The sequence below is a fragment of the Pleuronectes platessa genome, chromosome 5, assembly GCF_947347685.1.
Source record: "Pleuronectes platessa chromosome 5, fPlePla1.1, whole genome shotgun sequence".
In the NCBI taxonomy this organism is placed as follows: Eukaryota; Metazoa; Chordata; class Actinopteri; order Pleuronectiformes; family Pleuronectidae; genus Pleuronectes; species Pleuronectes platessa.
The window spans coordinates 5,163,335-5,186,143 of NC_070630.1; the positions used below are offsets into that span (position 1 = coordinate 5,163,335).

A 22,809-nucleotide genomic window follows, 5' to 3' on the forward strand; every position below is an offset into this window, starting at 1 on the left:
TGTGTCAGATTAGGATTATTTAACCAGTCGGGGAGAAAATGTCTGAATTTGTCAGAGTCGAGAGCCGAGTGGAGAAGCAGGAAAAGATGCAGAGCCAGCGTGTGTGATTTGAGTTTTGCTGCTGTGAGAGTCGGACGCAGCTTTGAGTCTTTTCTTCAGCTGACAAGTGCAGAAACAAAATCCCTTGAACAAAGTCGAACACTGTGGCTTATTCGTGCATTGGATGTGTGCTTGTGTTCCCTGGTTGTAATGTAAAGGCTTTTCCAATGTTTGCCTGTATTATAATTATTCAATTATGAATTAAATCTGCCATAATTAACAGCTAGACCATGTTACATCTTCAGTTAGTGATTAACTTGTGTTGAATTCATGTTATTTGTGAGAAATAACCTCTTTTTAGTTATTAATGTTATTGAAATTGATTTTGATACAAACTGTTTCGTTACAAAATAATAGTTTAAAAAATGTAATCAACAGAATAGTGTATTATTAAATGTATATGAATGTTTATAATTCCTGTTATAGGAAATGTCGCAGAGGTGTTTGAAATCAAGCCTTGTCGTTGAGATAAGTCAAATAGTGTCACTCACAACTTAGCTCTTTAGTATTTGGACCAAATGACTCTGTCTTGTACATTATATTATTACAACCCCACTAATTTAACCAGTTTGAATTGAAATCTCATTCAAACTCATGGGGCTTTGTTTTTCACAAAAGCAACTGGGAAATATAAATATTTGGCCGATCACATCCAGCTCAGCCCAGTTTAGCTTCTAAAGCTCATGCATAAAATCTTATTGTATCTCAAAAATAATCCACATATTAATCACAATCACCTTTTTCCATTTGCTAACTGCTCCATTAGGGCAAACGTGATGTGGCATGGGACAAAGACGTGTGTTTAAATAAGGTCAAAACAAGATATATTTAATTTCATCTGCAGGATTTTCCACTATGTGTAAAGTCAAGTTTATGGTTAAATTGTAACATATAAATATTTTATCATAAGGGTTTGATAACGACATCTGAGGAATCGCTGCAAATGTTTACTCCCGGATATCGGGGTCAGCATCGGCCCCCCCGGTTGTGTGAGCCCTGTTACAAAAATAGGAAAACCATGTTTAGTTCTTCTCCGATATTTCATGGATGAAATCGAAGGTTTTTGCGATAACACGTCCCAACATTGAATCCAGAGGTCGAGCGTGCAGGAAAAACCAGTGATCAAAACCGAAACAAGCAGAAATGAAGGGTTAAGGGTGTAATGTAGTCACGCAACTTTTATCTTTCTGAAACAATTCCAACATGACGAAAACTTATACATGCTTGTTCATGAACTTCATGATATAAAAAGCATAAAAACAAATAAAAACAAAAAGTATAAGACATTAAGCAACTCGATGAAATTCAGAGGGAGCACTCAGTCATTTAACGAATCGGACACAACCGAGTAAATCAAAAGAGGCTTTGAAATACACGAGTACACACAAACATGGTAAGAAGTAGTGCTGTTATGTCCGTGCGCTATAAACCTACTGCAAACATAAAGATACCACTTCACCACCACTTCCCCACACAACATCATGGCAGGACAATGACATGTTTTTTCCACACAAAACGATAGTGTTACATTTTTTTTTTTGTTGTTTTATATTTCGAAAAACAGAAAAGGCCAAGATGGTCAAGTGTCATGATGTCAGCAGTCGACAACCATCCGTCGTCATAGAAAGGGATTCGAATGAAAAAATCTTCCACTCGGGAACAAAATGTTCATGTGCTCTACGTCAAAACTACTAAAAATACTAAATTCTGTGTTAAAAAGTCATTCTGTTTTTTTTTTTTGATTGTAACAATGCAGTTCAACACATTCAGAACAGTGAGAATTCTCATTTTTTGTTGCTGGCCCAGTGATCTACTGCAGTCCTCTGACAAACGCAGACGTGTGGAAGGCTCCTGACAGGCCGTGTTAATACTTGTTGTGCCATTCACACTGGCCCACACTCACCTCCTCGATGTCCAGGTTCTTCCTGGATTTGTAAATAAACTCTCCGATCGCTACAAACACCGAGAGCACTAGTCCGGCGGCGAGCACGATGAAGATTCCTCCGATGTTCTCCACACCGAGGGCGCTGGCCTCCTTGCTGTCCTCCTCCGGGCAGCCGTTGCCCCTCCACCACTTCTCCTTCATCATGTGCAGCTTCCCCTCCTCCTGGAGCTGCAGGATGGCGATGGTGACCTTGTCTCTGTACGGGGAGCCTGCAACACACCAGCGACATTAAAACACATTATTTCTGCCATCACAGGCAAAATGCACTTTGTTGTTTCGTTGGGAGCATTTGTTGATTAGCATAGTTAGCGTGTCATTTGCTGCTCGTGTCTCTTACCGATCGGGGTGCCCACCCCGTAGCCCTTGGAATCTATCAGGCCTCCGATCTGTGTGAGGTTGCAGTTGCGCTGGCTGATGTACTCGATGCTGGTGGACTCCATCAGGAGGGCGTAGTCCGTGGTGAGGACCCTCTGGATCCCCTCCCGGTTGTTCTTCATCAGGGCCGTGTTTTTCCTGCTGCTCATGAACGCCCACATTTTCTCGTAGGTTGAGATCTTGGATTTCTGTTGAGTCAGAACCAGGATTAATGGGAGTTTAGAACAGAACAGATGATGTTGATGTTTCTCTAATGTTTCAGAGAGTGAAATATCTGCTGACTGGAGCTATCGTCTCGATGCATGGCAGCCGATAGACAATGACAATAAATCATTGAAATCTTTATGAGAAAACTGCCCACAGGTAGTTTTATAGGCTGGATGTATGTGGAAGTTTCTGAAATGACCTTTGACCCTCCGCTTTCTTCCTCAAACTCTATTGATACTGTAAAGATCCTGCTGCTGTAATGACTGGTGGCTGAAGGGTGACACTTGTCAGGCTAACTGCACTCAGACTTCAGGTTTGCAGCCCTCCTCTCACTGTTGTACTGGGACTTTCCCAGCTCACTGCACAGCGGAGAGAAGGTCACCTTGAAGAAGGTCATGGTGGAGCCGTCTCTCACGGCGCCGTACTCTATTTTGGTTTGCTTGGCCAAGTCGTCGGCGGAGTCGATCGGGGAGTCCATCCTCTCCACGGTGAGGAAGGCAGCCAGGTTGGCGGTGTAGGAGGAGATTATGATCAAAGTGAAGAACCACCAGATTCCACCCACTATCCTGGTGGAGAGGGCCTTAGGCATCAGTTCAGATCCTGTGGGACGAAAACACCAGACACATTATGAATTCTGCAAACACGTAAATCATGATAATAACGTCTCAGTTGAAGGCGGGAAGGTAAAACAACAGTAAGCCTACCCTGCTGCATCAGAGCTCCAACTCCAAACCAGACACTGTTTATCAGAGTGAAGTTGTTCTCCACCACGTCCGAGTCTGGGTTGCAGGGGTGGGGGTTGTACCACTCGTAGGGAGTGAACCTGAAGGAGAACAGTCACAATTTATAGAGTTAAACAAAGACTCTATGATGATTAGATAATTTTCAAGTCCGTGGCAACAGTTTATGATTGGGACCTTCATTTAACCTCTTTCCCACCTCTTTTTAATGATATGTGAAATATCGGCTGGTAAGAGCCCTTCTCAGACGTTTCAATATCAGCTTTAATGTTTGCAGATATGAAAACTTTTAATCCAAGCAAAAGGGAAGATGTATAATTCAGGTTCCAGATATTTGGTTGTATTTTGTTTTCATTGATAAAGTTGATAAGACATTTTCTAAAATAATCCTTGGGGTCTTTTAATTTTTGACCCAAACCAGCGTGCAATAAATCTCTTCATCCTTGTTGCAGCCAAATCTGATTGATGATTCATAACTGCTCTGAAATTCTGCTTGTAGTTAATTAATGCTTCTTTGATTGTAACTATATTGTAACATATTCTTTGTTATCATGTGTGTTGAGCTTATTATACATAGAAACTGGGTTTAACTCCTCAGGAACCAGGGAACAACTTCAAAGTGTAGGAAATGATCCTTTGCTGCTAAGTGGCATATTTAGTAAATCATATTTGTGTGTTTTTTGGCAAAAAATGTAACATTTGTGAGTCAAATCCGGTTGTTTGACTATTTTTAACTCTTCTCTTACCTGGCAATGACAAACAGCACACAGCTGACTCCCAGGCAGGCCAGCAGCACATACATCCAGATATCAGGAGAGAGCGGGTTGAGGAAGGAGAACACTCCCGGGTTGGTGCCGTTGGGCTTGTGGTACAGGATGCTGATCCCCAGTGTCATGAAGGGCTTGGAGAAATCTATCACCTTCTCCCTCACATAGGTGATGGTGAGAGGGGCCACGGCGAGGTCAGCCACCTGGTGCAGAACAGAATTCACACTCAGACGATGCTGCCACTCGCTCGAAATGGCTTTTCCTTTTCCCCTCCCGGTGAAGGCGACTCGGTTGCTACTCACGTGATCGATGAGCTCCCGCACCATGCCGTTCCACTCGCCCTTGTCGTTCTGAGCTCCATATTTGCCGTCTGTCACCAGCTTCACCTCGTAGGAGAAGCCCAGGATGTTGGAGAGCTCCTTGAGCAGGTCCAGGCAGTAGCCCTCGAAGCGGTCGTTCCCATACAGCGGCTTGTCGGACTTCTTATACATGACGTAAGGATTTTCCTGCAAAAAAGACAAAGTTCATTAATTTCAACAAGACACGGCTGATTAAAATCCTTTCTGATAATGATTTTACTGACCAGAATAGTTGTGACGATGAGGGTTCTGTTGGCCATGGAGTCGGTCACATTTGTGGAGGAGTCCTTGTTGCTTTCTGTGAGATTAAGGCCTGTTTGGGAGTTCCACACACCAATCTGTACACAAAACAATACAGCTGAGTGAACACAATGATCCTGGGAGTCTCAGTCAAATGATGAAGTTAAATATTGCAAAGAAGGGAACAAAAACAAGGAGAAGGAACAAACGTGGACTCGAGAGCAGGGGAGAGAAAACGGGGAGGAAAGGCAAAACACAATATCTTCTCAGGTCCAGTGAAGGAATGTTGAACATTTCTTCAAACCAGAAACAGGGCGACGTCACACAGGATTTAATACATTTGAAAATGTTGGCGTTATTCCTTTAGTCTGCCGGGGCAGCCAAAGTACAGACCTTTTTCCACACTTTATTCAGGCGGCTGCTGCCTGCGATCGTCTTGCAGGGATAATAAGAGAGAAAGCATTTTAATCACAGAGCCCCCGAAACTTGAAAAGTGCAAGAGAGATGGTGAACGTTTGGCTTCCAGAGCAGCATCATCTCGATAATTAAAGGAACTTTCATAATGACAGATACAAGTAGCTACAGAGCAGAAAAGTTCATTTTCAGAGGTTTTAAGGACACAGCATTCCAAGATTTCTCTTTGTTTCTGTGAATTGTAACACAATTATCTTTCTGCCACTCTGGAAACACACAGTGAACAGCAGAGGCCTTGATTGTCTGTTTTCATCCTGTGCTCTGTTCAGCGCTACTTGAGACACGGGTCACAAAGTTCACCTTCTCCAAGCCGTCCTCCTTGAGGCTGATCACGTCCAAATCGAACTCTTTCCGCAGGCCGTCCGTCTTGTTTATAATTATTTGACCCGTCAAGCCGTTCCACTGAGCCTGTGGCGGGAGAGAGGGCAGATAACACAAACACAAGGTCACACAGTCGTCAGGAGGAAGAAAATTAAAACAATTCCAATAAATAAAAGCTGATGAGCCCTCTGTTAACAGTGATAAAAGCTAACTGCATCTTTATGGACATTTTGTATTTGGCTGGAATCCTCAGTGGAGATGTGAAGTGGCTGTGATGACAGTGCAGACAGGCAGGGCCTCTGTCTGACAGGAGAGCAGCGGGGGGGCAGCGGTGCTCAGGGATATTTGATCGAGCTGCTAATGAAGTGAGCTGCAGCTGAATAAGAGTCCGGTTAGATCTGTGTTACATGACAGACGAGGCTGAGAGGGGAGATGGTAAAGCTTTGGATCAATAGTCTTCGTTCAGCCAGCAGGGGAAACTGAGCGTGAAGCCAAAGGACCAATTTACACAAAATAAATAACGTAGCTCCAACCCCTGAAAACTAATTTTCCATCTAAACTGCAGTTTTTTCATGCACATCAGAAGTAGGTGAAGTTCAGCCACATCTTCACGATTCTGCCTCCACATCACATTCAGCAGAGCCGTGATTTAATCCAGCGCTGATGAAAAGACTTCAGTGCTGTAAACAAGAGCTGCTGGTCCCTCATTACCATATGATCACTGGGAAACTGGGTTACTTTTGATGATCCATACAACTTGTTGTTGTGCGCTGCTTGTGTACTCTGCACAAACACGAGTATTGGCTGCTGGAGGAAAGAGGCTCTCACAAGAAACGTGTGGGTTTCTGTGAGCGGCTGTAACAGGGACAAACTGTTGTTGTGTTTGAAAAGGGACCGAAGGGGAAGTTCTCAAATGTCTTAAAGTGTAAGTACAAGTTAAAAGGCAAACATTTACTCAAGTTAAGTAACGCAATAACCTTTCTACTTGAGTTAAAGTAAGGGGAATATAAAGTACAGATATTTGCTTTTAGATGTAGGAGAGTAATTCCCCCAAATAAATCCAATTAAGTAAAGTACAGATAAATGTAGAGTAAATGTACTTTGTTGCATCCCACCACTGCTTTCTAGTGAATATCAGCTGAAAGAAAAAAACAGAAACAGTTGTTGTGCTGGAGAGGATCTGTGTGACATGTCTTTTTATAAAGAGTCTGTGGTGAAGCTCACTCTGGTGCTCCCTCGCTTCACGTGAACTCTCAGAACTAGAACATATCAGTGGCACCATGAGGGACACAAACCAAGAGCAAGAGCCCGAAACACACTGTGTGGAAGAATAAATGGATTTTGAGTTGAGGGGGAGGGGTTCGAGGATCTCAATCAAATAATAAAATGATCTAATAATCAGGGTAAGTAGTTCAATTTAGTTTCAATGGGATGAGACAAAATAATCCAAATTTGATATTCTGTAAAAAATCTTCTTTTGTTATAAATCAATTTCAGGTGAGAAAAGCAGATGTGACCCCTGTTGTATTTCATCCTCTTCTCCGTGTCCTGAATCAGAAACTTTCTTTCATCCGACGTCAGGGAAATGAATTCAGTTCAATCCACTGGAACCCAAACAAATCTGAGTCAGTAATAAGTGCAATAAGCAAAAAACAATACGTTAATCTATACCCATCGTGCCTCTGAGCTGATTCACAAGTTAAAGGTTTGCATCAGAACAAAGAGAAATGCACATCACTGTAAGAGTAGTTCTACTTATTGTCATGTGCACAAACACAATATTTAAGTTTGAAGCAGACAACAGCAGGATTTGGAGTTTCTGCAGTGAGCGGGTATCGCTCGGGGAAGTTGCTCTTTGATTAGACGGCTTCACACAGTCTTATTGCACACATCTGTGAGACCTACATGACCCGTAAATCCAGATTTATTCCTGTCATTAAGTCTCTTTTTTAAATCCTCACCAATCACAACTGTCTCTGTCTCGACCATGTGTCGGTTTCATTACTGTTCACGTGGCGAGGACATGGATCTGCTCGGGTTCGGAGAATCCAGCTGATGCAGAGGATGAGAGCGAGATTTCCACACAGCAGTGAAACCGAAGTGAGACCAGAGTGAAACCACAGCGAGCGTCCATTGACATAAGAGAGGAAAACTGACAAATGTAAATAACGAATCTACTTTTCAACCTCCGCCTTCAAGATTCTACTACACATGCATCTGTGCATTTTAGAGGAGAAAAAGTCAAGAGCACAAATCTACCAGACTCTTCTTTTTTTTAAGCTGTGAGGTAAAACTAGAGTTCGTGGAAAGCTTAAAAGAAGGTCAGCTGGTAATGTCAAATATTGTGAATATAATATTTGTTTGTAATTGGTTTGCATAGTGGAGAACTGGAATATATACCTCCAGCAAGAGTAACGCCCTATATATAGGGTTACAGTTATCAGTTATCGGTTTCTTCCTTTGCCTGAACCTCACCCTTCCACCTCGTGTCAAGAAAATCAGTGCAGAGGTTTTTGCAAAAACAGAGAAACAGAAATTAAATTTGCAAACTGCTTGGTGGACATCATCGATAAAAAACAGCTGCAACATCCTTGAAGCGGATCGAGGATGTTATATTTATAAAGTGAAAGACTGAACACAGACTAACTGTTAATCTCCGGTGGACAAGAAGCTCATATCTGGTGCTTTAGTGTGTTTGTGTACAGATACAAAAAATGCTGATCGCAAGTCTAATTATAGAAGAAATATCTGCTGAGGCCGTGCGTCTGTGAAGTTCATTAACTCCCACTCCGCTCTGTGATGCTCTCGCCTGGCATCGCCCGGGTCCTTCAGCATTCTGTCCCCACTCGGAACTGAGAAGCTCATTCGTCAAAGAAAACATCTAATTAGAGAGCGCAGTCTAACAAGGGAGCCTATTACCAACCCAGACGGTGACGTTTGAGTGTCTCCACGACTCTGAGCTGCAGCACATTCAAGGTGAACTAAAATAACTTGATACTGGATTTAAAGGCCTTGTTCGAGTAGGTTTATGTAGAAGTAGCTGTAAGAGGAGATGTTGCCTACAGACCGTATATCAAGATGGACAAGGTGACTCCACTTCCTCCTGTTGTACAGAAATGAAGCCAAATCAGTATGTGTGATGCCCTTTTGCACTTTTTATTACGAATGTAACTGACTCAGCCAGTCAAGAATATATTTCACCTTTTCACCACAAAGAGTTCTTTAGTTGCTTCAGTCATTAGTTTGGGATCATTGTCCCTTTCTTTCTTTCACATTTTCTTCGCTCCATCTTTTTGATAGAGATGTCGCTTTATATTTCAACAGCTCATACAGTTTTATTCCAAATCTAATTTCTTTTTGCATGTAATTTTTATTTTTTCCAAACTGAAACCTGGCCTTTATGTCTTTGAGGTTTACCAGGAGGCTGCATCTTGATGTGAATCCTCTCAGGGTTACACAACTTGATTGTTAGGGTGTGTATGCATCCACAGATTTGCGCACTTTCCATTTCGCCATTTTCCATTTTCTAGTTTTGCTGTACAGACCAAACATTTGATATCTAAATCTCTCTCTATGGTTCATATAAGGTTAAGATTTATACACAGCACACAAAGTATATCACCATTTCATACTTTAAAAAGCGAAGCTGTGAAATTTCAACAAAAAATATTTCTTTTGTGGCAATGAATTCTGTCTAAAATCTCTCTTATCCTGTTTGCATGAAATATTCGTACAGATCTATAACGGTATGAATAATGCTGCAGCCGTCATCAGTAACCCTTGAATCTGAGAAACCACAGACACATTTAAATATGTCACAAACTCGCTCAGCACATCTGATCCAACTCTATTGTTTCTGCTCTTGCACCCAAATGAAACAGAGGCAGCAGGCTGTGAAACGGATGGATGGATGGATAGATGGATGGATAGATGGGTGGATGGATGGATGGATGGGTGGATGGAGGGGGAGAGGAGGGTGTCACACTTTCATAAACCTCACTCACGTCTTTCAGCATGTTCATGAAGCGTGATCCAAAGCGCCAGGGCTTGTGTCTGTGGCACTGGAGGGAGCTGACGGTGAGCTGGGCGGCGCGCTGGGAGGCGGACGCCACCATGTAGACGGCGTCGTACATCAGAGCCGCTTCGGTCTGCAGGGAATCAAACCATTGACACGTCAGGGCTGTGGATGAACATGCACGGCACCCTATGGTCTCACAAAGGCATGTGCATCCCCCCCCAAAAGAAAGTACAGCACTACTTTTAGAAGTTGTATGGAGAGCAATCACACAGGCCACCGTACAATCAGCCCCAGTGAGCAGAGCAAATTAATGTGATGTGACACAATCAGACACACACACACATACATTGTGAGTTGTTGCCTTTTATACTCAAGTGTGCGATTAAATCCCATGTAAAGCTTTTTTTAAATAAGCAACATGTTAATATATTTTGTCTGAATAGGGAAAAACCTCCGTCATAATCAATAAAGCCATTGTTAGCATTGCTGCCCCTATTGGTAGATCGTGCACCATCATTCACACGTACATAATTATCAGTCCCATAAATAGGCCTGATTATTTTTTTCATCAAGATCCATGAATTATTCTCTGAGAAATTAGCGAAAGTGTAAAAAAAAAGGCGCCATTCCTGGATCTGCCCCCTGATCGGCACCATGTTTAATGGTTTCTTCTAACCCAAACTCCTTCCACCAGGTTCCATGGTGATCCATCTCCATCCAGAAGCTTTTACGTAAATGCTCACAAACCAACAAAACAAACAGGGTTAGGTTGAACTCACCGTCATCATCCCCTCCATCATTCCAGTCTCAGCTTTGGAGGGAGCCTGCAGCCGCTCCATGGCCCACCTCTCCACCACTGAGGCCACCTGGGGGCTGTCGATGTTGAGCAGCCTGAACCCCGTCATGTTGACGCCGCTGTAGCGGTACGGCTCCAGGTCGAGGGCGAACAGGTCCTGAAGAGGAAGAACATCAGGGCGGAGTTAACGCTTTCAAACGGACCCTAAAGAGGATGTGACTTATTCAGAAAGGGTAAAGGGAGAGTTGATTAAAACGGTGAAAAGATAAATACGGTATAATAGCAGGGTATTATCCCAAGGACACTGAAGACATCCAGCAATCTTATTATAAAACAGATTTTTGAATTCATCGGCACGAGTTTAATCTGGGAACAGAATCTCTAGGTGAACGCGGACTTTCACAGGATAGAAGGAAACTTAATGAAGTCAGTGGACAAAACAACCTTCATGTAACAGGAGAGGAAAAGTGATTTTCTCACCAGCGTGGTGAAGAAGAAGTGATAATACTCTGTCATCATCCCCATGGACAAGATCTGAAAAAGATGAAAGAGGAAACTGAGTTTGTAGATTCACACATTTTCGCTCCAGCCAGGAAAAAAGTAGTTCTTCCATTCAGGCCACTCAGCCAAATGTATATTTATACCCTGGGGCTCGTCATCTGATTTGATTTAATTCGTTTTTCTGAATTTGCTCATTACGTTCTGTTTGAATGGTTTTCACATTGACAGTTTGCTCGTGGATAGTTTCGCGTCCAATTAATCTTCTGTCGCGTTTGTTTCTGAATGTTTACGTCTGGCTCGGAAATAGGCTCTGCTTGGATTTGGAAATGAACATAGGATTTCTGAGGGGGATGGAGTTTGACTAATCTTACACATGGTAAACATTAAACCAGCAGGCAGCTGGTTGGAGCAATAATTCAACTAGATTTTACAAGTTCTTGCAGTTATTGCAGACAGAATATTGGATTTTAGGTTTGAACGTGTGAGCTAAACCCTCTGATCTCTGCTCAGTTTGATGGGTCTGTTGTTTACCTGCTTGAGAACATCAGCTGACGTTTGGTAAGAGCAGTCGAATATGACGTAGAACTCCTTCCCCTTCTTCATCTCTTTGAGCAGAGGGCGGGCGTCTTTACTTCCTGTTGGCAGCTGGCGGATCTTGATCTTGATGCTGTATCTGGACGGAGCTTTGATCAACTCTTGCAAACGAATCAGTCCTTCGATTGAAATGGAAGAAAGAACGTTATGAGACTCAACAGTATTTAACCGTAACATATTCCGCATATATCTTGAATGGTACAGTTTAATTTGATCTGCAGCTCTTCATTGTGACCACTAGATGGCAGTGAAACCTTTAATAGAAATCATTGCGTTAATCAAGATTTAGCGCAGTGTATTTATCGTTGAACAGTGATACAAACCCTCTGTTCAATTTATATTTCACTACATTCACTAATAAATTCTGATTGTTTCCGTTTATTTTGAAAATACTGACAGGATGTTTAAGATTGTTCGTAATGACACTACGTTGAGTTATTTAATTTAACAGTTCCTTTGAGTGACCACTGGAGGGCACTAAACACAAACACATTAAGAAATACAACAGTCATTTCCACAGAGGAAAAGAGAACGTGTCAGTTAAATATCTAGCAGCTAGCATCAGTTGGCTACAACCACGTAAACAGTTTATAAACACAGAGAGGTCGTTTCACGTGCTGATGGCAAAAACTCATGAGAGAAGCAGTTGTTGAGTTTTTCTTGGCTGCAAACTCGTCCTTATAAATGACGTGTAACTTATTGCTCCTGGTGCTGCAGTGTTTATAGAAACACTATAACACATTTTACTTCCACCAGTGACGCTGGACATGTCTATTTTAATGCAGTCAAACATGTGATGTTTTGAACTGGACTTTAACATGCAAATCTACTACAGAGCTGCACCATTAGTTAAAACTAGGGGTACCTAATAAACTGGCTACTGAATGTACAGTATACATACAGGCCAGCTCGTTGCCCAAAACATTTTTTTAAATGTAGTCTTGTGGTTGTGTTGAAGCATTAAAGTGCATCCTTTTCTTGAGTTGCTGCAGCACACAAATGTTTATGAGGAGCTTTTTATTTTTTGATATTTGAATTTCCCTCTGGAACCGACACCCCATTTCCCATCTTCACTCACCAGTTGCGTCCTCGTACACCACAGTGACCGTCTTCCACTTGTAGTACTGCACGATGTCCAGCACGGAGCGGCTTATGGACGCGTACTCCGGGTAGAGGTTGATGAAGAAGCTGTCTCGGTTGTCTACCGACGGGTGTTTCCATCGTGTCTGGATGTGGGGGACTTCCAGGGCGTTGCAGATGGACTGGACCGCGCTGACGGATGAGCTGTGCGAGGGGCCGAACACGGCTCCGACGCCCAACGCCAACTGGTCGCAGGCTGCAGAAAACAGAAAGTGACAAGATGGGGAGAAAATGACAAATGACCCAACAGCAGCACCGACACTGGACTCAGCAACAATCTTCTTTCAGGTTTTCCCCCGATAGATGAGGTGACGCTTACCTCTCCTCGAGGCCTCGAAGCTGTCGAACAGGTTGATTCTCTGGATGTCATAGGTCAACGTGGTGTTTGGCATTAAGGTCCGGTTCCTGTTTATGTTGGTCACAGCGAATTTAAAGGCCAGCTCTTCAACACTTATGGGCTCGTTTTCAAGTGTCTCGAAGATGCCGCCTGTAGGAAGAGGAGACACGGGGATGGAGAGAGTATTAGACAGGGAACTCGGTTTCCTTAAATTCAATCTAGATGCACCAAATTTCACACTCTTATAGCTAATAGTTCCCTCATTATTCCTGGTTTACTTTTTTATCAAGATCTATGAGTCTGTTGGATCTCGCAATGTTAAAGAAAGTTCCTCAATCCGCCGTCTGTTTCGAAGGAACCGGAATTTAACGGGCTCTTCTCTGATCCTTTGTGGAAATCCATTCCGCTGTATTTTCGTAATCTTGCTCACAAAAAGAAAACAAACAAACCAACCAACAAACCAATGGACAGGGATTAGAACACAATATTCTTCCAGAGGCAATTTATGATTGTTATGGTCATTCACCTCCACTAGTAGCCTTTTTCCTTAAAGTTTGAAGGTTAACATGTCTGAATTTGTCCAGTTGCATAAGTTTGATCAATTGTCTTGTGTCCTTCCGTCACATAATACTAATAAAGGACGCGGCTGAGACGACAGGATTTAATCTCCTTCGCAGAAAAGCTTTACGGACTCCGCTCTATTGACATGGCCTAATTTTCACTCGCTGACAGAACAGCTTTTATAAAAGTGCCGGACGATTTAGTTTGGGAAAAAACATTCAGTTCATTACAGCTCCACAGTTAATGCATCTGTTTCCGTATCCGGTGATACATCATCGTCGCAGACATTCAAATCCTTCTTCTGTCCTTTTAATGTCAAAACAGTAACTCACTGCCGCTCTGCAGATAAACAGCTGCATTGATTCAACTCATATTTGCAATCTTTTTTAATTTGCTGCTCCGGACAACAGTCGCATTTGATGGAATCGTACTCGAATGTGCAGCTACCAGCTCACGATCTATAACATCGCAAAGACAAGCTCCAAAACATAATGTAATTTAGTGAGAAGAGGTGAAGGACTAAGTGTTTCTGCTGCGACTGCCAAGAATCTCTGGCTTAATACAAACACTCAAAAATACTTAACTCTCTGAATACCTGTTGTCTTTTTAGCTTACGCACGTATTATTTACTTATTTATTGAGTATCTGAAGTAGATCAATTGTGTGTTAAACTGTTTTGCTGCAGTTGCACAATGCATAAGCTATCATTATTATTAGTTAGATTATTTTATTTATCAAACTTATAACATTAACTCTACAGTCTTCATTGGATTGTATTGAATAATTTTTTCCGACTAAATACTCTTAATTCTTCTAGGTCAAAGCAGGGCAACAAAATAATATCAACTCTTATCACAATATAATTTGAATCAATAGCAATATATATCAATATATTGCTTATGCATTCTTCAAGCACAGGGAGGAGCTATGAAACATAGTTGATCCACCTCAGATCTGCAGAATTGTTTGCTCAACCCTATTTAACGTTTTTTATTAAAATTAAGTAATCATATAACATTTGTCGTGATAACTATAAATATCAGCTGATTTGTTTTTACTCTATCTTTTATCTTTGGCTCTATCACACAGCCCTCATGTCAAAGCTACAGTCAGATGGATTAACACAGAGCCAGTGTTTACATGTAGAAACTGTATCATAAAAGACTGAGCATCAATGTTTCATTTACTCAAACCAACTTAATCATCACGCATGCAACAGGGATTTCTACATCATGTCTATCCACTGAGTCATTATATTTAGTACTTTTCATAACCAAACCAAAGTTTAATGTACATTCATACCCGGGGCTAATAAGCATGATTAATTGATTGACACAATTTTCATCAAGTTTTTAAAATGTCTGAAATAGGACAATACAAATGTTACAGTACTGAAAGTGAGGTCTTAGTTAGTCTGATTAAAAAGTAATGACAGGAAAGCGTCAAATCTTATATTTTCTTGATGAAGTTTCAGCACTTAATTGGCTATAAAACTGATTATTAACTGGTCAATTGATCAACTAGTAGCTTCAGCTATAGGGGACGGACAAAACAGCAAAGAATGATGCAGATCGGTGGATATGATATTAAATGTCTTAGTTACAGCTTAAGATTTCAAATAGTCTGTTTCAGAAAACGACAATGAAAAACAAATATCGGACAAATTCAAAAGGCACCAAATGCAAAAACCACAGCACTGTCAAAATTGAATTTACACACAATCACTTTGCAGCTGGAAGTGTGTGCCAGGAGGAGGAGGAGGAGGAGGAGGAGGAGGAGGAGGAGGAGGAGGAGGAGGAGGAAGAGGGAGGAGTCGTTTCAGAGTTGAGAAGATCATTCTGAAAACCATCCAACTCTTATTCCAGAAAGATGACAGGTCTAGCAGGCCACGGCTTCATGGCAATATGGACGTATATTACTAGTGCTTTTATGTTTCAGCTACATAAAGCGCAGCATGAAAAACATTAGGATTAAGGCCATGAATTGTCACTGGATTGTCACTTGATTGTCACTGGATTGTCGCCCCCTGCAGAGGGGGGGGGGCCGAGTCGTGTGAGACTCACTGTCTTTATCCCTGCTGATAAACGCCGCTGCACGTCCAGTCCCCTCAAGCCTTTCAAATGTAAATCATTCAAAACATCTGGACCTTCACTGATTGGATACATTCAGGGCGAGATGCTTGTTCTCACTGTACATTACCGAGCGAGTGAGACAACGAGAGAGTTTTCAAGTTTGCCACATTCACGTGGTTTTTCAAAGAGAGGCGGAGTGGACGGTACTTTTTAAAAGCTCGTCCATTTTCCCGAGTTATAAATTAATAATTACATGAACCGTGAACTCCCGTCATAAAGACGCCACTTCAATGTCGCAATAGTTTGCAAATGACCTCGCTTCAACGCCGAGGCTACAGATGGCGATAGGTCACTGCTCTCCCGAACGGCCTTTTTGAAGGATTGCCTGTGAAATTGTGATTGATTTGGGAGCAGGAAAGGCCTTTAAAAAGCTCTCCCCCGAGACCTTGATTGTGAATGACCTTCTTCTTTGGTGTAGCATCGCCTCAAACCCCAAACTGAGAGAGCTTTGTCTGGACTCCCTGGTCACTGAGAGCATGCTTGAAAGTGCCAATCCTAATTATGGTTACCGAGCCTCAGCGAGCAGCTGCTGGGACCTGTTAAAAGTGCTTCATTCTGTCGAGTATGAAAATATCCGGCAAAAAAATACATCAACCCTCTCTAAATTTGGCAAAATAATACATTCTGTAATAACACCGATATCATGACTTTCCTCAAGGGGGCTTTTAAAATATGAAAACTTGATTTTTAAAGTGCAGCACAGACCTTATTAGTGACAAAAATAATTTGAGTGGCAGCGTCACAGAATCATTTCCAATCACTGATTTTGTTTTTCTCACACTCGGCTGCAAAATAACACAATTGTGCGAGAGGCCAAAACAAAAATAGCGGCATGATTTTATGATTCACATGTTTTTCTGCGGATGAGCTTGAATCACACAGGCGTCCTAATGACCTGGTGCAAAGACTTAGAACAGAGGGAAATGTTCTATATGAAAGTTTATTAATAAAACTAATGCAAATGATGATAACATTGATAAGAGAAAAAATAATAGGAGAAGCTCATATGCTGAAATAACATGATAGAAAATTAGCTTATGAATTCAGCTTTATCTGAGGTTTTTAATTTGATGTTGATATGACATTACAGCCCTGTCTGTTTAATTTGTTTAGATAAATAAATGTAACCTCATTAAAAGTCCTACAATAGGTCATAGATAAAAAATTTCATTAGCGCTCAAGCTGAAGCAAAATCTCAGTGAGAGTGTTTGGTGCAGCTTTTATATCTAAAGTGACCTAGATGAACAATTTACGCTCATAACTTTCATTGTCAGCAGAAGAAAAACACAATAATGATTTTACTGCTTTGTTCACTTATTTATTTTGCCCCTTTGAGTCGTGCTTGACAGGCACAACTCACAATGAGAGGAAACACAATCATCTCCCCTCATTTCCACTTGAGATAAGAATCTTAACTCTCCTCTTAAAGTATAATGAGTTTCTGGATTTCCAGAGAGCGACGCGGTGCAGTGAGGGCTTGTTTGTCTGCAGTGGAGCTTCAAGACATCGCCTATAGACAAATATTTATATTGTTTAAAAGTAGCTTAGTTATTGTGCATCAGAGCGTTAAGTTAGTCTAACCGGACTCTGTAAATACCACAGTCATGACCCCCATGTACCATCCAGACGTCTGCAGTGGAGCAGTAACACTACGTCACCTCATTTTGGGTCAAATTGATTTCAAATTAGTTCATGTGGTTGAAAACCGAGGCAGGAAATCATGGTCTTATCACTACAGGCATTTTCAATTAAAAAACCTCACACACGCAGACATCACCAGCAAATAATTAACTTTGTCTTTTCTCCGGGCTCCGACAATTACGGTCCAATTAGACTGGGTCAACGTGGACGTCCGGATCCGTGTTGAAGGCTTTCCTCCGTCTTTCAGTCAGACAGAAGACGGACAAGTCGAAGAAACAAATCGCAGAGTCGTCTCTGATACGTGGAATTTAACCAGCGGCTTCAATTAAGTTCCGCTGATACAATATTTCACCTCTGGCTCTTGTGGCGAATCCAAACAGGCACAAATGTTAAGAGAAAATAGATTTATCTGTTTTACACAGATATATAAATGTGTGTTTGATGTGGAGCCCCGAATACAAACCGACAAAAACTTTTTATAGTTAAATAAATGTCTCTGGTGCATTAACTATGTGATGAGGACACATATTTTTGTCTTATTACGTGTTGATCACCCTATTTAAATTATCTGTCTTGCTCTTCTTCAGATAACCTTCAAAAACCAAAGGACATTTGAAACTTAGAGCGACACTTCAACTGAAGCATGAGTTTGATGGTGCGTTGACATATCTGCTCCGGCTCTATGTTAAACATCTTTTACACCAAAATATGCGTTTATACATTTTTTTTCTTTTTTTATATAGACGCACCAAAAACCAAGCCGCTCTCTCACCTCGCCGTCTCTCCGACATAATGAGTTCACCCGGAGTTGTGTTACCATCGCTGCCGATCTGAGCCGGAGACGATTAAAAACCGTGTCTACTGAGCCATTTGACCCGGGAGTTCAATGCCAATTGAATCCATTCCCATTACAGACAAAAGCCAGATGTTCGTTTTTTGACCAGTGGAAAGTTGGTTTAGCGTTGGTGATGGGGATCCAGCAGGTTCAAGGGTAATGCTCCTCTGGTTCAGGAAGCTGAGGATCATGGGTAATATATCATGAAAAACCACTTCATCGCTCGGACACAACAGAATCAATCACCAAAGTTTGGCTGCAGGGGGCGCTGTTGCTCAGTAAAAGTTACGTAGTGTTGCTTTAATGTCCCCACTTATCTCAGGTACATGCCTCCACTCTGATGTGGGTGAAATAGTTTTAGAATTAAAACACGATTAGGATATATATATATAGTAAATAGATACATAAATCCTGTATGTACAAACTTGCATGGGATCAGTTTTCAAGTGATGCAGATACAACAGGGAGAAGGAATCTCACACTTGACACGAGGATCAATCCACCCACTCAATACACTATTTATAAGCAAATGCACAAGTCAGAGCTGCCACGGAAAATTCATACTTTAGTAATTACAAGTTTGAACTCGAAGGTGTTGGTAAAACGATAAAAACTGAAAATCATCCATACTCAATCCTCACACATAAAATAAAATCTATTCAATTTAAAAATCCCGTCTTTCTTTAGCGAGGGGAGTTTTGTTTTTCAATATATTTTATCACGACTTCAAGATTAATGCAACCGCTGAAGAAAAGACAAACGAAAACTATTGCCATAGTTGCCCTTAATTACTTTCCAATATAATTTTCGGGATCACTGAGCTTCCATCTAATCTTTAATAGGCCAGACAGTGCTGTGGGGTGATGCATGCTGGGAGGTCACGAAAACAAAAGCTTCTGCTCGCGCTGCAAGCAAATTCTGATAAACCCCCGTGGCAATGCTTTTTTTTTCTTTTTTTTTAGAGACTTCTGTTCCTCTGCCTTTCAGAGCTCAGAGGAAAAAACAATCAGATCTATTTAGCTTTTAAACCCAAAGTTCAAATCAAGAAACCGATCCTGATTCTCATCTGTGGATTTTCTGTGACTCTGCTGTTATCACATGAAGGGGGCTCTTTTAAAGCGGAGGAACACAATGACGTAGTGTTTTGCTGACTCCCCTCGCTCCGAATCCTGGGCCGGTTCCCAGTGAGACCCCCCCCCAACACCCCCTCCACTAGCACCACCACCAGCACCACCACTCCACCCTGGGCCCATGCCAGACTGGGAATGAATAAGGAGGCCCTAGCCCCGTCTACTATCTCCGTTTGATGTGGGGAAACTGAGGTTTCTCTGTTTGTTGGGCGGCTGCTTGTGAGCCAACACCAAAACATTCAAACAGAAAGATAGATAAATCTGCATCAGATTTCAACAATTCATGAAACCTGCCAGCAAACAGGAAATTGACCAGCAGCAAAATAAAGTGGAGGCCTAGTCACAAGCTGCTTGGTCTGTGCTCTCCCCAATGATGAGATTTGGCCGCTGCCTAAGTACCATATTTGAGGGGAAAGAGACTTTCTGCATAAAGAAGATTAGAGTTAGTTGTTTAAGGGCTCGGAGAAGGAGATTTACCATTATTACCGACCTCACTGGGGGGAAAAAGAGTGAATACAATCTGATGCCAACGCTCGCCAGGACAGAGAAATGTTAATTGAACGGAGCCACACACCATATGGGAGAGATTATGATGAGTGCGGGTCATGGGGAGAATGACAAAGATTAGATGGGCCTGGGAGAGTGATAGATGATTGAGGAAGATTAACAATACAGAGCACAGATCGGGATTGTCAGAGCAGGGAGGTGGCGCCGGCCTATTAGCCTCGGAAGTTATGCAACGCCACGAGTCTGATTTGTTCGAGTCTTCAGAAGTGGAGCAAAATTTTGGGAAAAAATCCCAGTGGCTGCAGGGCATCGAGCCGAGCGGCGTCCAGAGGCCTCTGTGAAATATTTTTGTGATGAAATCTTCCAACCCATGAGAGGAACAGTGGGAAACCAATAGGAGAGGAGGAGAGAGCCTTCATTTGCAGGCTGGTTTGTTACAGAGTTACATCAGAAAGCAAACTGGGGAAGATGGGAGCATCGGGGCAAGTCAAGAGCTTTGCCGATTCAACAGATAACTCTGGACTCTCATCATGCATCCACATGCATATGCATCGAGTCGAAATAAGCCGAACTTTGTCAGCAGCCAAACGGAACAAAGTCCCACTCTTCATTCTTTAGCTCCGTATCCATTTCACATGCGTCCGTGCCAAAGACATCATCGTCATGCCAGCAGTGCATGCTCTCAGATGCTGCAGTCGTCCAACTTAATCACTCATCTGCTGCTGACCTGCTCTGTCGACATGGACGAACAGAGAGAGAGAGAGAGGGAGAGAGAGAAAGAGAGAGAGAGAGGGAGAGAGGGAGAGAGAGAGGGAGAGAGAGAGAGAGAGAGAGAGAGAGAGAGAGAGAGAGAGAGGGGGAGAGAGAGGGAGAGAGGGGGAGAGAGAGAGAGAGAGAGAGAGAGAAAGAGGGGGGGAGAGAGAGGGAGAGAGGGGGAGAGAGAGGGAGAGAGAGGGAGATAGGGAGAGGGAGAGAGGGAGGGGGAGAGAGGGAAGGAGAGAGAGGGAAAGAGAGAGGCTGGCGTTGGCCAACCAAACTGGATTAACATGATTTTGATGAAAACAGAGTCGTGGACAAGCAACTCTCTGCCCTCAGTTCTTCCTTTAGGAGCAGAAAAAGAAAATGCAATCCCATAATGAGATGTGTAAAGGTACTGCACATCAGAACCAATGGAAAACGTCTCAATATTTTTGCAGGGATGCTCAACAAAAGATCATTATTGAATAAATTATACAGATTGTGTGTCAGTGATGATTTGAGTGTAAACTACAGTGAGAAGAGGGTTCAAATTCAACATATACACGACATTTAAACACGTGAAAACACCATAAATGCAGAGGAGCCCACACAGCAGTGACACAGCGGCTCACTGTCGGGGGCCTTAAATGAATTAAGTGGTGTGTTTGGGTTGATGGAGCACGGAGTCAAAGGTTATCGTGCAGCTGCTGACTTACCTACAGCAGCCGAGCTGCACAATCTGAAGAGATATCATCGCACAACATCCACATGTATAATCTCTGCATTTATTCATGGTTATCTATAGAGGGAATAGAAAGTGCATGCACGCCTCACAGGCACCATGAGAGATTAAAAAATGATGGTCGTGCCTCAAAAGTCTGACTCTTTTCTATTTTGAATCGGAGACACAAGGGAGTTCATTATGCATTTTAATGGGGGAACGAGGGTCAGTGTGGCTCTGCTGATCACAGGGTTTATTAAGCCTGGTGTGTGCACACATGTGGGAGTCTGCGGGAAAACACAGCAAACACACAAATGCACTGACACGTCTCCCCCCCACTCACCAATTCTCAGGACTTGCTGCGAAGTGAGCCAAAACTCTGCCATAAAGTACAGCAGTGGAAATAGCAGTCCCTTCCCTTTCGCCATGGTCCTCCCTCCAGAGTCGAAAAGAACATTGATATCAGTTACTCTGCCCTCGGTAACTCATGCTGGTAACTTGCCAGTCCTGGTATCCGTCACAAAAATAAACTGGCATCCGACCCACATCCATTCCTCACACATAGTGATGAGAAGAAAAAAATGGGAAAAAACACAGACACTCCACCTGCAGCTGTCAGAAGAACTCCAGTTTTCCCATTTCTACAATCCTCGGTGTGCCAGTGAGGGTTTGCTTCCCATGTTTCACTGCTCAGACATCCCTCTGGTCATGGTTTTCTTTTTGTTTCCCGGTGCACACTTGAATTGAAGGCTGCTACTGAGGAGGAGGAGGGGGAGGAGGAGGAGGAGGAGGAAGAGAAGGAGGACCGTGCACCCTGCGCCCTGGTGCCAAGCTGGCGAGAATAGAAAACAGCATGTGTGGGTACCACTTTCAAAATAAAAGCTGAGTTGGCAGCAACAGAAACGAGCCACGATATCTTTGATGTGAAGTTTTAATTTATTTCATCCGTTAATTAGGAATTTTTAGAACTTAAAACAAGTGGTATTTGTAGTTACATGTATATATTTTATCTATACATCATTTTTCATTAGTCACAGTGGCAGCTGATCGTGGAAGTTTATAGCACTTTCTTAATAATGTAATGTGACAATAAAAATAAAGTGGAAAAAAGCAAGTCTATAAAAATGGATTTTAATAAGTTAGGAGCCTTGATGCCACCTTTAGTTTTCAACCTTGACTATTACTCACAATAGGTCCTCAATTAATTTGTCATTGCTGCTCCCTTCATCTCTATCAGACATTATCTTATGTACAATTACTTTAAACATAGACACACTTTTCCATTAAGTTTTGGACATTTAGGCTAAAAACTTGCTGTAGATGACAAATGTCCAGTTTGAAAGTCGGGGCTTACGGACACTTGAATGACACCACAGGAGGATTTTCATTTTTTTGTAAGGTTAAAAAAATTGGTCACAATTACTTCAATTGTATAAACTGCATCGCTGTTTACAACTGAACCTCCAAACGTGTTTTTTGGTGTCAAACACTTCTCATCCCTTCACTGGAAAAGTGGTGACTAAATGATGAGTGAATTTTCATTTTTGGGTGAACCATCCCTTAAATTAGCTTCTCTCCTATACTCTACCAGGGTGATTTTTCTATATTTTTCTGATCTTGTGTTATTTATC

General features: G+C 42.2%; 1 protein-coding gene across 1 annotated transcript; it reads right to left on the reverse strand.

Moving 5' to 3' along the window:
- Window positions 1-1,258: 1,258 nt before the first annotated feature.
- LOC128440557 (glutamate receptor ionotropic, kainate 1) lies at window positions 1,259-21,929 on the reverse strand. The gene is made up of 15 exons (XM_053423305.1): window positions 21,522-21,929; window positions 12,896-13,063; window positions 12,515-12,772; window positions 11,374-11,555; window positions 10,822-10,875; window positions 10,325-10,498; window positions 9,532-9,675; window positions 5,507-5,614; window positions 4,717-4,830; window positions 4,436-4,639; window positions 4,113-4,336; window positions 3,331-3,449; window positions 3,009-3,226; window positions 2,382-2,607; window positions 1,259-2,253 (listed from the first exon to the last, which is right to left on the reverse strand). The coding sequence occupies exons 1-15, from the start codon at window positions 21,604-21,606 to the stop codon at window positions 1,964-1,966; spliced, it is 2,568 nt and encodes an 855-aa protein (XP_053279280.1). The 5' UTR covers window positions 21,607-21,929; the 3' UTR covers window positions 1,259-1,963.
- Between the last annotated feature and the right edge of the window lie 880 nt (window positions 21,930-22,809).

Excerpts from the sequence above, each read along its gene's own strand:
- LOC128440557 (XM_053423305.1), bottom strand. The coding sequence starts at position 21,606 with ATGGCGAAAGGGAAGGGACTGCTATTTCCACTGCTGTACTTTATGGCA. Across the intron at positions 9,676-10,324 it reads TGATGGAGGGGATGATGACG|ACCGAAGCGGCTCTGATGTA; the intron begins GTGAGTTCAACC and ends GATTCCCTGCAG. Across the intron at positions 2,608-3,008 it reads CCACCATGACCTTCTTCAAG|AAATCCAAGATCTCAACCTA; the intron begins GTGACCTTCTCT and ends CTGACTCAACAG.